Source organism: Bos javanicus, chromosome 29 (genome assembly GCF_032452875.1).
Source record: "Bos javanicus breed banteng chromosome 29, ARS-OSU_banteng_1.0, whole genome shotgun sequence".
Lineage (NCBI taxonomy): Eukaryota > Metazoa > Chordata > Mammalia > Artiodactyla > Bovidae > Bos > Bos javanicus.
In genome coordinates this window covers 5794046-5807804 of record NC_083896.1, presented here as the reverse complement: position 1 = coordinate 5807804, position 13759 = coordinate 5794046, and the positions used below count along the sequence as shown (strand labels likewise).

The following is a 13759-nucleotide window of genomic DNA, read 5'->3' as shown; positions in this document are numbered from 1 at the left end:
CTGACACTTCATTATCACCCAAAGTCTATGGATGCACATTACTGTTCACTCTTGGTGTTGTGCATTCTGTTAGTTTTCACTGATATACAGTGACAGGTATCCAGCTTTATAATATCCAGAAGGGTTAGACTGCTGAAAGTCATTTGTGATCACCTATTCATCAGTCCCATCATCCTAACTGCTGGGAAGCAAGGTTTATTTCACTGTCCTCATATATTTCTCTTTTTTTCCATATATTCCTTTTTCCTTGAATGTCTTATAGTTGGACTCATGAAATATGTATGTTTTTCAGCTTAGATTCATTCACTTAGAGATATGAATAAAAGAATACCCCATGTCTCTTACTGGCTTGATCACTCATTTCTTTTTAGAACTGAATACTATTTCGTGGTCTTAATGTACCAGAGTTGCTTTATCCATTCATTATGGTTGTTTTCATGTTTTGTGATTAAGACCAAAGTGGCTATAAAATCCCATTGCAGGTCTTTTTTTCTTTTTTATGGATACAGGTTTTTAAATGATTTGGGCAAATACAAAGGAGCATGAGTCCTGACTTACGTGGTAGGAGGATATTTAGTTTAGTAACAAATTGCCTTATTGTCTTTCAGAAGGCTTGTACTGTTTTTCATTGCCTTACGAAATGAATCAAATTGCCTGATATTCCACCCTCTCAGTACTTGGTCCTTCTTTGGGATTTTGACCATTCTTGTCCATGTGCTGTGGTATCTCATTGCTATTTTAAAGCCCTCTTGCTTGTCAGGCATTTTTATTTTTAACTTCCCTTCCTTCTCTCTCATCCTTTGTCCCTTGAGTCAATCCCCAGGCTCTTGTTCATTTCTATGTAAAACCCACCATGGTTAGACTGAAAGGCAAGTTGGGTTCAGGCCTGAGGATTTTTAATTGTGAAAAGAAGCTTCATAATGCTCAACAGGACTCTCAACTCACAGGCTGGGCTGGTTTTCATTTACATTCTTGAGGGTAAATGAAATTACAAAAGGGACATATCTCAAGCAGGCTGTGCTTCTCTCCTGTGTCACGTAGAAGAGTAACTTTCCTTTTCTTTCTCCACAGAAACAGAGGATTGCACACACTGCAGGACTTCAGAAATAACTCACCTGCTGAATCTTGAGAGTGAAGAAGTTGAAGATTCTACTGAGGTGTCTGAACTGCTGGGATCACATAAGTGTCCCAAAGACCTAGAAATGGCGATGCCTAAACGCCAAGATGACTGGTCCAAGGAAGACATTGTGCAGTTACTGGAAAGTATGGAGAAAAGCATTCCATCCAGTGACGGGCACATGTTCAAAACAACCCAGTCAGTGATGGACTGGGAAAAAGTAGCTTTTAAAGATTTTTCTGGGGAAATGTGCAAACTCAAATGGTTAGAAGTTTCCCATAAGGTGAGAAAGTTTCGCACGCTGAAAGAATTAGTCCTGGAAGCTAAGGAAAATGTTAGCAATCCTTCCAAAAAACACAAGAAAACACAAGAAAACAGCAGAAAACATAAGAAACATGCTTATTTGTTCCAGAAGTCCCTGACAGCTTACCGGCACATTTCCCAAGTGATGCGACACCAGTACATCCAAAAACACCCCAAGATAAGCAACCAGGAGCTGACCAGGGTTCTGTCTGAGGAACACAGGAAGGTGCCTGAGCAGCTGAGGGTGAAAGACAGTCAGGATCTTGAGAAAGAGAAAAAGGATATTAGGGAGAAAATAGCTCTGTTCAGAGCACAGCATCCTGATCTAGTCCCAAACCCTGAGAAATCTGGTGTCCCTCAAAGAAGTGAAATGAAAGTGCCAGAGAAGCTTCAGGAGAATGTTCAAAAAGTGAAGTCTCCCCTAGAAAAGAGTTTACCCATGAAGTGGAAATTCCACGGAGAGCCCAAGAAGCCCCCGATGAATGGCTATCACAAGTTCCACCAGGATCTCTGGTCGAGCAGGGAGCTGAAAGTGGTGCCCCCGAGGGAGCGCATGGTGGAGATCAGTAGACGCTGGCAGCGGGTCCCCCAGGACCAGAAGGAGCTTTATAAGAAGCAGGCGGAGGGACTGCAGACACAGTACAAGGTGGACCTTGATCTCTGGCTCAGGACTCTGTCTCCTGAAGAATATGCTGCTTACAGAGAGGCGACCTGTGCTAAGCGTAAGAACATGAGCGTGACGGGGGGCCCGAACTCCAAGATTAGAAGGATGGGTCTGCAGTCCCCATCATCAGGGAATCTGCAAGGAAGGCTTAGAGAGGACCCAGGGCTTCAGGCTGCAGAGTTAGCATCATCAGACATGATTAGAGAATATTCTCCTGCCTCAGGGAGATCAGAGGAAAATGAGGAAGAGGAGGAAGGCAGCCACTCCTCAGCCCCCAGCAGTGAGGATGAAGATGGAGATTCTGAGCCAGAGGACCACGGGTCCAGCTCATCGTCCTCAGGGGACTCCTCTGACTCGGATTCCAACTGAGTTTAGTTCACAACCTGAAGAGACAGAACTTTCAGCAGAAGTCCATGGGCTCGTCTCTCCATGCTTTTTCATTGCCTTCCTTCTTTCCCTCCCTCTTCATACAAAGTTGGACCTCTTGGAAAGAAGGCACCTTGAGCTGTAATTTCTAGCTTTTCCATCCACTCCATGTTCACCCTGAGAGAAAGTCAATGCAATGACGCCTCGTGGAATAAACCCTGAGCTGACTGGGCTGTGGGGCCCCCTGGACTAGACTGAGCTCCCTGAACTGGAAAGGCTTGCTCTCCTCACCCTCTGCCTGCCAGAAGTTTTAGGGGCTCCAGGGGTCGGTGAGCCCCTTCTCTGTGACCCTGTCCCTCAGGACTCAGGCAGTGATCTGGGGAGGGAAGATCTGATTGACTGAAGTGGGAGACTTGCCTTAAAGAAAGCTGTCAGGCCCTGATGTCTCTGGCCCTTCTCTCTGAGCTGAGGAGCTGGCCCTTCCTTTCCTTGGAAATGGGGCCGGCACGTGGGCAGCAGCATTTCCATGTGTGTGTATCCCTGTTAACTGTCCATGAGATTTTCTCACTGATCAAAATCTCAACATTAAAAATGTATAACCCCTCCACCTGAATTAGGTTTTCCTTAAAACCAGCCTCTTTTGACCCAGTGCCCTGAGTTTTCAGGCCATGTCTGAATTTCTACAGGTTTCTGCCCCAACCCCTTCCTCCTGCTCTAGGTTACAAGTGAATCATGTTTTTACCATACACTCAAATTGTATTATGTTATGACTTGTATGGTTTGAGTGTCAGTATTTTAATTCACAGATACTAAACTGTTTGGGAATTCATTTACCACTATGACACATTTTTATTGTTTTGGTTTATTGATGTATTTGAAAATGTATTTAAATATAATGCCATCTCATTAAACTTTTTTTCCTAAACTTTCCTGGCTATTTTCATTTTTGATTCTCATGGACAATTAGTATCATACAAGTATTGTTCTTGTATATGAAAAGTGTTGAATTTGGAGACTTCCTCTTCATCCATGATGTCTTAATGGGGCATTTTATTCCTCATGAATATACAGTTGGGGAACTACTGTAGAGCACATGGAACTCTGCTCAATTTTGTGTGGCAGCCAGGATGGGAGGGAAGTGTGGGGAATGATGGGCACAGGTATATTCATGGCCAAGCCCCTTTGCTCTTTACCTGAAATTACCACAATATTAAAACTTCTCTCTCTCTCTTTTCACAGATTAATTTACTTATTTTTCATGGAGCTTGGTCTTCTTGCAGTGCAGGACACGTTTCTAGTTAGGGGGAGCTGGGGCAACTCAGTGCTTGGGCTCCTCCCTGAGGTGGTTTCCCTGGGTTTGGAGCAGGGCCCTAGAGCAGTGGCTCAGTAGTTGTGACACGTGGGCTTTAGTGCTCCAGGGTTGTGAGATCTTCTGGGACCAGGAATCAAACCCATGTCCCCTGCATGGGAAGGCAGATTCTTAACCATTGGACCAGCAGAGAAGACCTACCACAGAATTATAACTGTCTATACTGCAATACAAAATAAAAACTGTTTAAAGAAACAGGCAGGAAATTACACATATGAGATGAATATAGGCTAAAATTCTGAATTTTCTAATAGAAGAAGACAACATTGGTTAAAATACTAAAATATCTTTTTATCTGTTGCTTCACCTATACATGAACTGGGAATAAACCTCCAGTCTTATAGGATCTAATTTAAGAACAAGATTTAGTGCTTCCAAAATGACTTGTTCACAGTTCGTTCACGTCCACAAAATGTTAAGTGGGTTTCTTTCCTCTAGGAAAATCTAAGCAGATTTTTGGTTGAAAAGACTCAGGGAGGAAAGCAGGAAGCACTGCTCACTGCCTGCCAGACAGCATCTCCCTTTTATTCTAGAAATGAAATTGAAGCCAGGAGTCTAGAACTCAACCCCAGAGATACTTCTGCCTCTTTAGCTGTGGGACCCGGCTGCTCCACGTCATTAGACCTTCCTTCCCAGAACCTGCCAGCCTGCACTTCTGATCCCTTCACTGTAGAAGGACAGGTGCGGGGCAGCAGCAGGAAGAAAGCAGAGGTCAGGGTCTCACCTCTCAGGATTCTCAGGCTGCCATTTCCTCCTCTAGGAGATCTTCCCATCCCAGGGATCAAACCCAGATCTCCTGCATTCCAGGAAGATTCTTTACCCTCAAACCACAGAGGAAGCCCAGGCTTGGCTCTTAAATACTCCCAAGAAGTAAAATGACTTTACTTTCAGGTGGTGACTCCTGTTTGAGTCGACAGTTTCCATCTAATCCCTGGAACTCAGGTGAGTGGGGACAAGACACTGTGGGCTGGGAAAAGGTATTGGAAGAGCAGGTCAAATGACAAAAAAAAAAAAAAAATGAACAAACTAAAACATGGCACATATGCTTTATTCAGTGATTTTACAGAAGATCGTAGCCAGAAAAGTGTCTTCTTATGTGGCTCTGAGGAACTGTTCAAAAGTTATAAGGGGAGCCAGAATACAAATGGTCAGGGGCTGAAAAAACATTCAGAAAGCATCAAAAGATTACTGTGGATGATGATCATGATACATCTCAAATTAATGATTTTCATGCTTTTAAACAACCGTTATTTATTTATTTTTATAATCTTATTTGTTTGCTTATTTTAGCTGTGCTGGGTCTCTTTTGCTGACTGAGTGCAGCCTTTTCTGGTTGTGGTGAGCAGGGGCTACTCTCGAGTTGAAATGTGTTGACTTCTCCTTTTGGCGGCGTCTCATCTCAGAGTGTGGGATCGGGGGGTGGTCATCAGTGGTCATGGCCCCCAGGCTCTAGTCGGGTGCTCAGTAGTCATGGTGCTTGGGCTTAGCTGCTCCACAGTCTGTGGGGTCTTCCTAGACAGGGATCCAACCTGTATCCCTGTCTCTGACCAGTGAATTCTTAACCACAGGAACCCCAGGGAAGATCCTTTTCATGATTTTCTCTATGAAAAGAGGCAAGAGTCTGGGCTTATTGAAGTCCTGTTTGGAACTGAGCTGTTGCTCGGTTGCTCTGTCGTGTGCCTCTCTTTGTGACCCCATGGAATGCAGCATGCCAGGCTTCTGTGTCCTTCACCATCTCCCACAGTTTGCTCAAATTCATGTCCATTGTGTCGGTGATGAGATCCAACCATCTCATCTTTTTTGGTCCCCTTCTCCTCCTGGCCTCAATCTTTCCCAGTATCAGGGTTTTTTTTGTTTTTTGAATCAGCCATGGGTGTACAGGTTGTAATGTGCGGAGTTAAGGAAAGCGAGGTTCAGAAAAAGAATGAGACCGGCACTTTACAGGAACAAATCACCTTTAATAAGGTGAGAAGGGGCAGCAGTCAGATTAGTGAGCTGCTTCACTAACATAAGAAAAGAATAAGTATATATAGGCATGGATGTGGAAAGCTACTGTCTTAAGGGGGCCTGTTCTCCAAGGTTGTTCAGAGTAGTTATCTCTTAAAAGGCTGGGGCAAGGATTTCTGGAGATCTGCAAGAGGCTGGACGGGCTGGGAGCTGGGCATAGTGTCCATTTTTTTCTTTGGGTGAGAGAGTTCTTTGCTTTGCATAGAATGGTGGAGAGGATGTGGAGGGGAGTTTTAATTCCAGGCTATTTTGAGCTGTGCAACTTTCCTTCACAGAGATCAGGGTCTTTTACGATGAGTCAGCTTTTCCAATCAGGTGGCCAAAGTACTGGCATTTCAGTTTCAGCATCAGTGCTTTCAATGAATATTCACAGTTGACTTCCTTAAGGATTGATTGGTTTGATCTCCTTGCAGTTCAAGGGACTCTCAAGGAGTCTTCACAACACCACAGTTTGAAAGCATCGGTTCTTCAGTGCTCAGCCTTCTTTATGATCCAACTCTCACATCCATACATGACTACTGGAAAAACCACCGCTTTCACTAGAGAAAAGCCTACACACCCATGTGCTGTAAGAAGCTCATGATCTCTACAATGGCCCTGGACAGTATCACAAAGGTCCTGAATATGGTGGAGCTGGACTGCATCCAGGAGATGCAAGTGACCTGGATCTGGCATCTGTCCATCCTGGCCACGTTTGCTCCTCTCCTGGGTCAGACGAGCAATGTGCAGAAACCCTGTCTCTCCCGCATTCATGGTCTGCCCGTGAGGAGCAGCAGCAGGAAGTTGTTGGATTCCCCACTCAGTTTCTAAGTGGCACCATCTCCAGTCTATCTATCTGGATTCTCCCTCCTTGTCTGAACCTGCCTGCACCAGACGCTCAGGTGAGGGTGAACCGCTGCCTGGGAAACAGTGAACACAACACTGGCATGTCAAGCACACTAGGTCCTTTGAGTTTCTATCCTGAGCTCTGGAATCACTTCACCTCGGAAATCAAGGGGGAGGAGCAGACAACATGCTAGAAATCTATGGATGGGACATTTGGATCCAGTGAGGGCAGACATGGGTTCTTCCATAGGAAGAGAAAGCTATGTCAGATGACTAAGAAAATACGTAAGTGAAGAGGGCATTAAAGAACCGACACCACCTCACACCCGAGCTATTTGCAAGACAAGGTCTGAGGAATTCCCTGGTGGTCCAGTGGTTAGGACTCTTCTCTTTTGGGGCTGAAAGTCCAGGTTTGACCCCTTGTGGGGGAAGTAAAATTCACAACCTGTGCAGCGTGGCCAGTAAAGAAAAATGAAAACAGAAAGTTTGGGAAAGAGACAGAGAAAAGTTCTGTGCTTACCAGATGCTTGAACACAATGAACTTGTCTGAAATCACTGGTCCCTAAAAGATTGCCTTTTGCTCCCGATAAGTTAGTTAATATTTAAGAAATGCATAATTCTGAGAGGATCGTAGTGGAGCAGGAGTCAGAGATCATACAAAGCTGTAGGGAGTTTGAAGGTGATGCAGAGAGGTAGTGCCAGGCCAAAATGAGACGGGTGACCTTCAGGAGGTGGTTAGTAGGACCTTGTCTTTGGGCAAATCACTTATCTCACAACTTTAGCTCAGCTGCCACCCTGATTTCTCAGGCCTAATTGCTTGCTTTCTCCCCAGATGCCTGAGGACCCCCTTGGCCCACCCAGCAGTAACTAACTGGCAGCTTACAGAGTCAGACTTGCCCCATCTGTCCCAGAGCCCAAACTTGCATCAGCTCAAAGGCCTGGATCTGAGTGGGGTCACCATTATGGACTTTAGTCCTGAGGTCCTCCACGTTCTTTTGGAACAAGTTGCAGCCACCCTCCAGGAACTTAACTTAGAGTGGTGTTGGATCACAGAGTCCCAACATGAGTCCATCCTGAGTGAGTCCATGCATCAGGAATGGAAAACCAATCCATGGTTTCAGACATCAGTTCCACGCGAATGGAAAGGAAAAATGATACTGCAGGGGTGCAGGACTGCAAGGGGAAATGCAGACTCTGGTTGGTGATGGGACCTTCAGAGACATGGGTTTATAGCATGACAAACATGACTTACTTTCCGGAAGGAAATCTTGTATGCACATGTGGCATTACCCTTGGGTGGGGATTGGAAATAAATGGTCACAAATAAAGAAACCTGCATTGTATTTGTATCCAGTGCCGTTCATGATACATTATCGTGTTTGTCTGTTTTCACCTCAGGAATCTCCAAGTAGGGATGAAAGCAAACACACAGGATTGTCTATGCTCAGAAATCCTACTATTCCCACTAGTTCTCTATTCTGTCTCAGACATCCGCTACCTCCTAGCTTACTGCGGTGGCTGTTCAGTGGCTTACTGCACACACAGCAAGGGGAACATACTCAATGGCCAAGGAGTCATTGGAGCGAAGAGCCCTACGTTAGGGTACCCATGACCCTGTATGTGAGCTGTCCTCAGGGTTCTCCTGGTGGGACGATAGGTCCCAGTCCCTGACCTTTCTGTGCTGGGAAAGGGCTTCACTACACACATCAAGACCCTCCATCCTAGAAGCATCATCCACACTGCAGATGAGCCCAGTCTCTTTTCAAGCATGTGTAGTGGTTCTCCTTGCATAATAGAATATCTCCTGGCCAATAGAAGAGGAAAAGGTTGAGGTAGTGACAGATTTCCTCTTCTTGGACTCTAAAATCTCTGCAGACGGTGACTCAAGCCATGATATCAAAAGACAACTACTTTTCGTCAGGAAAGCTCTATGACTAACCTTAAACATTTTGTTGAGGATCAGAGGCATTACTCTGCTGACAAACGCCTGCATAGTCAAAGCTATGGTCTTTTCAGTCATCACCTGTGTGTGAGAGAGCTGGACGGTAAAGAAGGCAGCACCAAAGAACTGATGCCTTCAAACTGTGATGTTGGAGAAGACTCCTGAAAATCCCTTGGACTGCAAGGAGATCAAGCCAGTCAATCTGAAAAGGAATCAACCCTGAATTCTCATTGGAAGGACTGATGCTGACACTGAAGCTCCAGTATTTTGGTCATCTTATGCAAACAGCTGACTTATTGGAAAAGTCCCTGATGCTGGGAAATATTGAGGGCAGTAGGAAAAGAAGGCATGAAAGGATGAGATGGCTGGATGGTATCATCAATGGAATGGACATGAAATTGACAAACTCCAGGAGATGGTGAGGAATAGGAAAGCCAAAGAAATAAGCAAAGGGTTAAGAGATGCTCTTAAGAGAAGAAAGAATGTGCAGAAATGGTAAGGTATTGGATCATAGACAACTCAGTGCTCTTTTTTGAATCAGTAACTGGAGATTGCTGAGGAATAAGCTGAAAAGGAGAGGAAAAGACCATGGAAGGCAGCAGTTGGTTTTCAACGAGAGTTTCTTTATTTCTGACAGTTGCTTTACAAACATCTACCCAGGGAAAATTCCAACATGTGCATCTCAAACCCACATGCAGCTCCAAACATTGAGGTTTATATATGATTGTATAATACATATCCCCAAAAGTTCCAACACCTCCCAGAGTCTACATTTCCCCTTGCAATCCAGCACCCCCATAGGATCATCTTTCCCTTTCCCATTCACGTTGAGCTGATGTCTGAAACCATGGATTGGTTTTCCATTCCTGATGCATCTACTGCCAAGATTTTAGTTTGCAGGTGACCCGAAGTAAACTTTGACAGATGCATCCAGCTAGGAGGAGGGTAACGGTGGTACAGAAAAGGCTCCTCGGGATAGAATGCCTTAATGCCCTAGTGAGGATACAGGCTGGAGCTAAGCCAGATGGAGCTTGGATATCCTAAATCCCACATAATTTCAATGAGTTTATCTTGAAGTTGGACAAGTCAGCCGAGGTGGAGGGCTCCATGAGGCTACAGCTCTCCTGAGGGGAAGGACCAAACTCATCACTTAAGGTGCTCAGCCCAGTGGTGTGACTCAGAAGCTTCTCCAGGATGGCCAGAAAGGAGATTACCACACAGACACAGGCCCCAAGCTTGAAGGGCAGACAGGATGAAGTCACGTTGGGACTCTGTGATTTAATACCAATTTAGATTCAGTTCCTAGAGTGTGGCTTGTTCCAAAGAACAACTTGTTCCAAAAGAACATGGAGAATCTCAGGACTAAAGTCCATCTTGGTGACCCCACTCAGATCCAGGCCTTTGAGCTGATGCAAGTTTGGGCTCTGGGACAGATGGGGCAAGTCTGACTCTGTAAGCTGCCAGTTAGTTACTGCTGGGTGGACCAAGGGGGTCCTCAGGCATCTGGGGAGAAAGCAAGCAATTAGGTCTGAGAAATCAGGGTGGCGGCTGAGCTAAAGTTGTGAGATAAGTGATTTGCCCAAAGACAAGGTCCTACTAACCACCTCCTGAAGGTCAGTACCCAGAATGACCTGTCTCATTTTGGCCTGGCACTACCTCTCTGCATCACCTGCAAACCACCTGCAGTTTGTATGATCTCTGGCTCCTGCTCCACTATGATCCTCTCAGAATTATGCATTTCTTAAATATTAACTAACTTATCGGGAGCAAAAGGCAATCTTTTAGGGACCTGTGATTTCAGACAAGTTCATCGTGTTCAGGAATCTGGTAAGCACAGAGCTTTTCTCTCTGTCTCTTTCCCGAACTTTCTGGTTTCATTTTTCTTTACTGGCCATGCTGCACAGGTTGTGAAATTTACTTCCCCCACAAGGGGTCAAACCTGGACTTTCAGCCCCAAAAGAGAAGAGTCCTAACCACTGGACCACCAGGGAATTCCTCAGACCTTGTCTTGCAAATAGCTCGTGTCTGAGGTGGTGTCGGTTCTTTAATGCCCTCTTCACTTACGTATTTTCTTAGTCATCTCACGTAGCTTTCCCTTCCTAAGGAAGAACCCATGCCTTCCCTCATTGGATCCAAGCTGCCCCATCCAGAGATTTCTAGTGTGTTGTCTCTGTTCCTCCCCCTTGATTTCCGAGGTGAAGTGATTCCAGAGCTCAGGATAGAAACACAAAGGACCGAGTGTGCTTGACATGCCAGTGTTGTGTTCACTGTTTCTCAGGCAGCGGTCCACCCTCACCTGAGTGTCTGGTCCAGGCAGGTTCAGACAAGGAGGGAGAATCCAGATAGACAGACTGGAGACGGTGCCGCTTAGAAACTGAGTGGGGAATCAAAAAACTTCCTGCTGCTCCTCACGGGCAGACTGTGAATGCGGGAGAGACGGGGTTTCTGCACGTTGCTCGTCTGACTCAGGAGAGTAGCAAACGTGGCCAGGATGGACAAATGCCAGATCCAGGTGACTTGCACCTCCTGGGTACAGTCCAGCTGCACCATATCCAGGACCTTTGTGATACTGTCCAGGGGCATTGCAGAGATCATCTGCCTCTTACAGTACAGGTGTGTGCAGGCTTTTCTCTGTGCCACCCACCTGGGGAGGTAGGAGAGGAAATTATCCAGGGTCCTTTTACTTAGACAAAGGTCTGTGTATACTTTAAGGGAGCCAAGGCCTGCTGCGTCCTTGAGCTCTGCTCCACCACTGGTGTCATTCCTGAGTGTGAGCACCCTTGAGTGCTGGCTCCAGACCACACGCTCCAGAAATTCTGGCCAGTATTCCATGAATCTAGCACCTGCAGTTTGCACCTCCTGTGAGGAACAGGGATTGACAGGGATGCATTACCATCCACACAGACTGCAGCCACAGACTCAGAAATAGACCACAGACTGCCCTCTGCATTTCCCTCACGTCTCTCTCGTCACCTGCTTCCTCGCCGGCTCCCTTCTGTGCCTCTCTGTTCTCCAGCTCCCTTTCTCCCCCTTTCCTCTCCAGGTCTCCACTTCTAGTAGGATTAAGCCTCATGGGAAGGAGATGGGGCATGTTCTCTCAACCATCCTTGCATCTTAGGCACCCTTACATATCAGGAAGGCATTTCTCACACTGAGCCAAGGCCTCTAAGCCTCTCCATTGCCACCCTCAGAGCCCTCGGGTCTGTCCATGGGTCGCCGAATTGGCCCACCCTAGAAGTCTCTTCCGGGATGCCCAGGACCCTATCAAGCTACCTGGATCTCGTTCCCCTGGAGTGAACCTTCTGGGCCAGCAGGACATCAAGTGCTTCCAGCCCTGCTCATAAGGGACCCACATGGGGGCAATGAGGCCCTCCAGAGGGAGGCAGACAAAGGGACAGGCTTGCACCGTGATCCCAAGGTCTTGATGTGTCCTCCATGGATTGTGTCCATGAAGAGGGGTGGGAAGAGCTCCCTGGGCAGAAACTCCAGATAAGAATAGACCAAGGCATCTTCCCTGAGCAGGTGCATTCTCTCCAGGTCCAGGAGCCTACGGGGGTTCCGGACACTCATCCTGACTCTGCTTCAGGAGGAATCCTGTGGAAAATGCCAGTGAGCATATCATCCATGTCAGGCCAAGCAGGAGCAGACCTAAGACAATCTCCCAACCCTTCAGAGGAATTTACTCAGGACTAAGGCACTGCTCTGGCAGGGGTGGACGTGCCTGTTAGGCCACATGCCATTCAGGCCTCAGTGGGCACAATGATATAGCTCTTTCCCTACTGGATTCAGAACAAGCCTCTCACAAGTACCAATCCAGGGGAACGGCAACCACCAGGCCTTTCATTTCCATACGGTGCTTGGATTAATCCAAGTCCCACCTGGAAGTGGGCAGCAGGAATTCTGAAAACCCACTCCAGTCTTTATGAGGGAATGACGTCAGAGCGTCATTTAGAGCCCTAAATCAGTACGAGGAAGGTCATGTGGACCAACGCAGCCTCCATCCTCAGTTACCCCTAACATGAAGGCCATGTGTGTCAGAACTGTGTAGGTGAGACTCATGAAACACAACTCCAAAAAGAGATTTTAAATACACATGTTACATGTCTTTACAAGATATTTTAAAATGACAGAAGTTAAAGCACTAATTAAAATGTTTGAGTTCAGGCAAAACTACACTGAGGCAAAATTAAACCTGAAACGTGTTCATTGGAAAGAACTGACTTTTTAAACAACTCTTCCTTCACTAGGGATACATGGCACCCTTCAAGATTAGCTAACCACTGGTAAGAGAAGAGAAGGCTTCCTTCATAGCTCAGTTGGTAAATCATCTGCCTGCAATGCAGGAGGCCCCAGTTCGATTCCTGGGTCAGGATGATCCCCTGGAGAAGGAAATGGCAACCCACTCTAGCATTCTTGTCTGGAGAATCCCATGGATAGAGGAGCTTGACAGGCTACAGTCCATGGGATCGCAAGAGTCGGATACCACTTGGCGACTAAACCACCACCACTAGTAAGAGAAGAGCCTCCTTATATGAGGGTGGAAACTTACTGCTCTAATGTGCCTGGTGGGATGCTCACAATTCAAACCCTGTGAGAACCCCTCTAATGTCTCCAGAGCCAGGAAATTCTGCACCTCTTCTCCAGTGCTTAAGACTTTTATAAGTCTTTTTGTTCTATCATCCCTCTGTCCCACTGCTAACCCAACCAGAACAGTATATCTGATTAGATTACAGAGGGACCATTGGATTGACCCTGATTGGATCATCGTACTTCTCTAGATTAGTTGATTGAATCATATACACATCACCAAACAGAGACTGATGGAGTAGTCAGGTAATCAAGGATCTGTTCACTGATTCACTTCACAAATATTTACTGTATTCTACTAATATGGACAGTTATATTCTTGTGGATCAAGCATGAAAGGGATTATTGATTCCTGCCCTTGGCCAAGAAAGAACAAAAGTTGACAGAATCATTGTTGGGGGAATTTTGGTCAAGTCAAAATTAGCAAAATGTCCTTGAGTTAAAACAGCTCATGAAAGCAGTAGTGTTGTCATCAAAGAAACCAAAATACAGTCATTCTTGTATGAGATTTTCACTCAGGTGTTATGTAGGAAACACAGGAGATTCTAAGCCTATTTGGGCAGCAAGGGAAGAGCTCTG

The 13759-nt window shown here is 46.1% G+C and overlaps 1 protein-coding gene across 1 annotated transcript; it reads left to right on the top strand.

The window, feature by feature from the left end:
* The first annotated feature begins 1202 nt into the window (after positions 1–1202).
* LOC133240919 (upstream-binding factor 1-like protein 1) lies at positions 1203–2453 on the top strand. The gene has a single exon (XM_061405903.1). It carries the CDS (start codon positions 1203–1205, stop codon positions 2451–2453), a length of 1251 nt encoding a protein of 416 aa, XP_061261887.1.
* Positions 2454–13759: the final 11306 nt, after the last annotated feature.

Bases quoted from the DNA above. Each gene is read 5' to 3' on its own strand.
- LOC133240919 (XM_061405903.1), top strand. From the start codon at position 1,203: ATGGCGATGCCTAAACGCCAAGATGACTGGTCCAAGGAAGACATTGTG.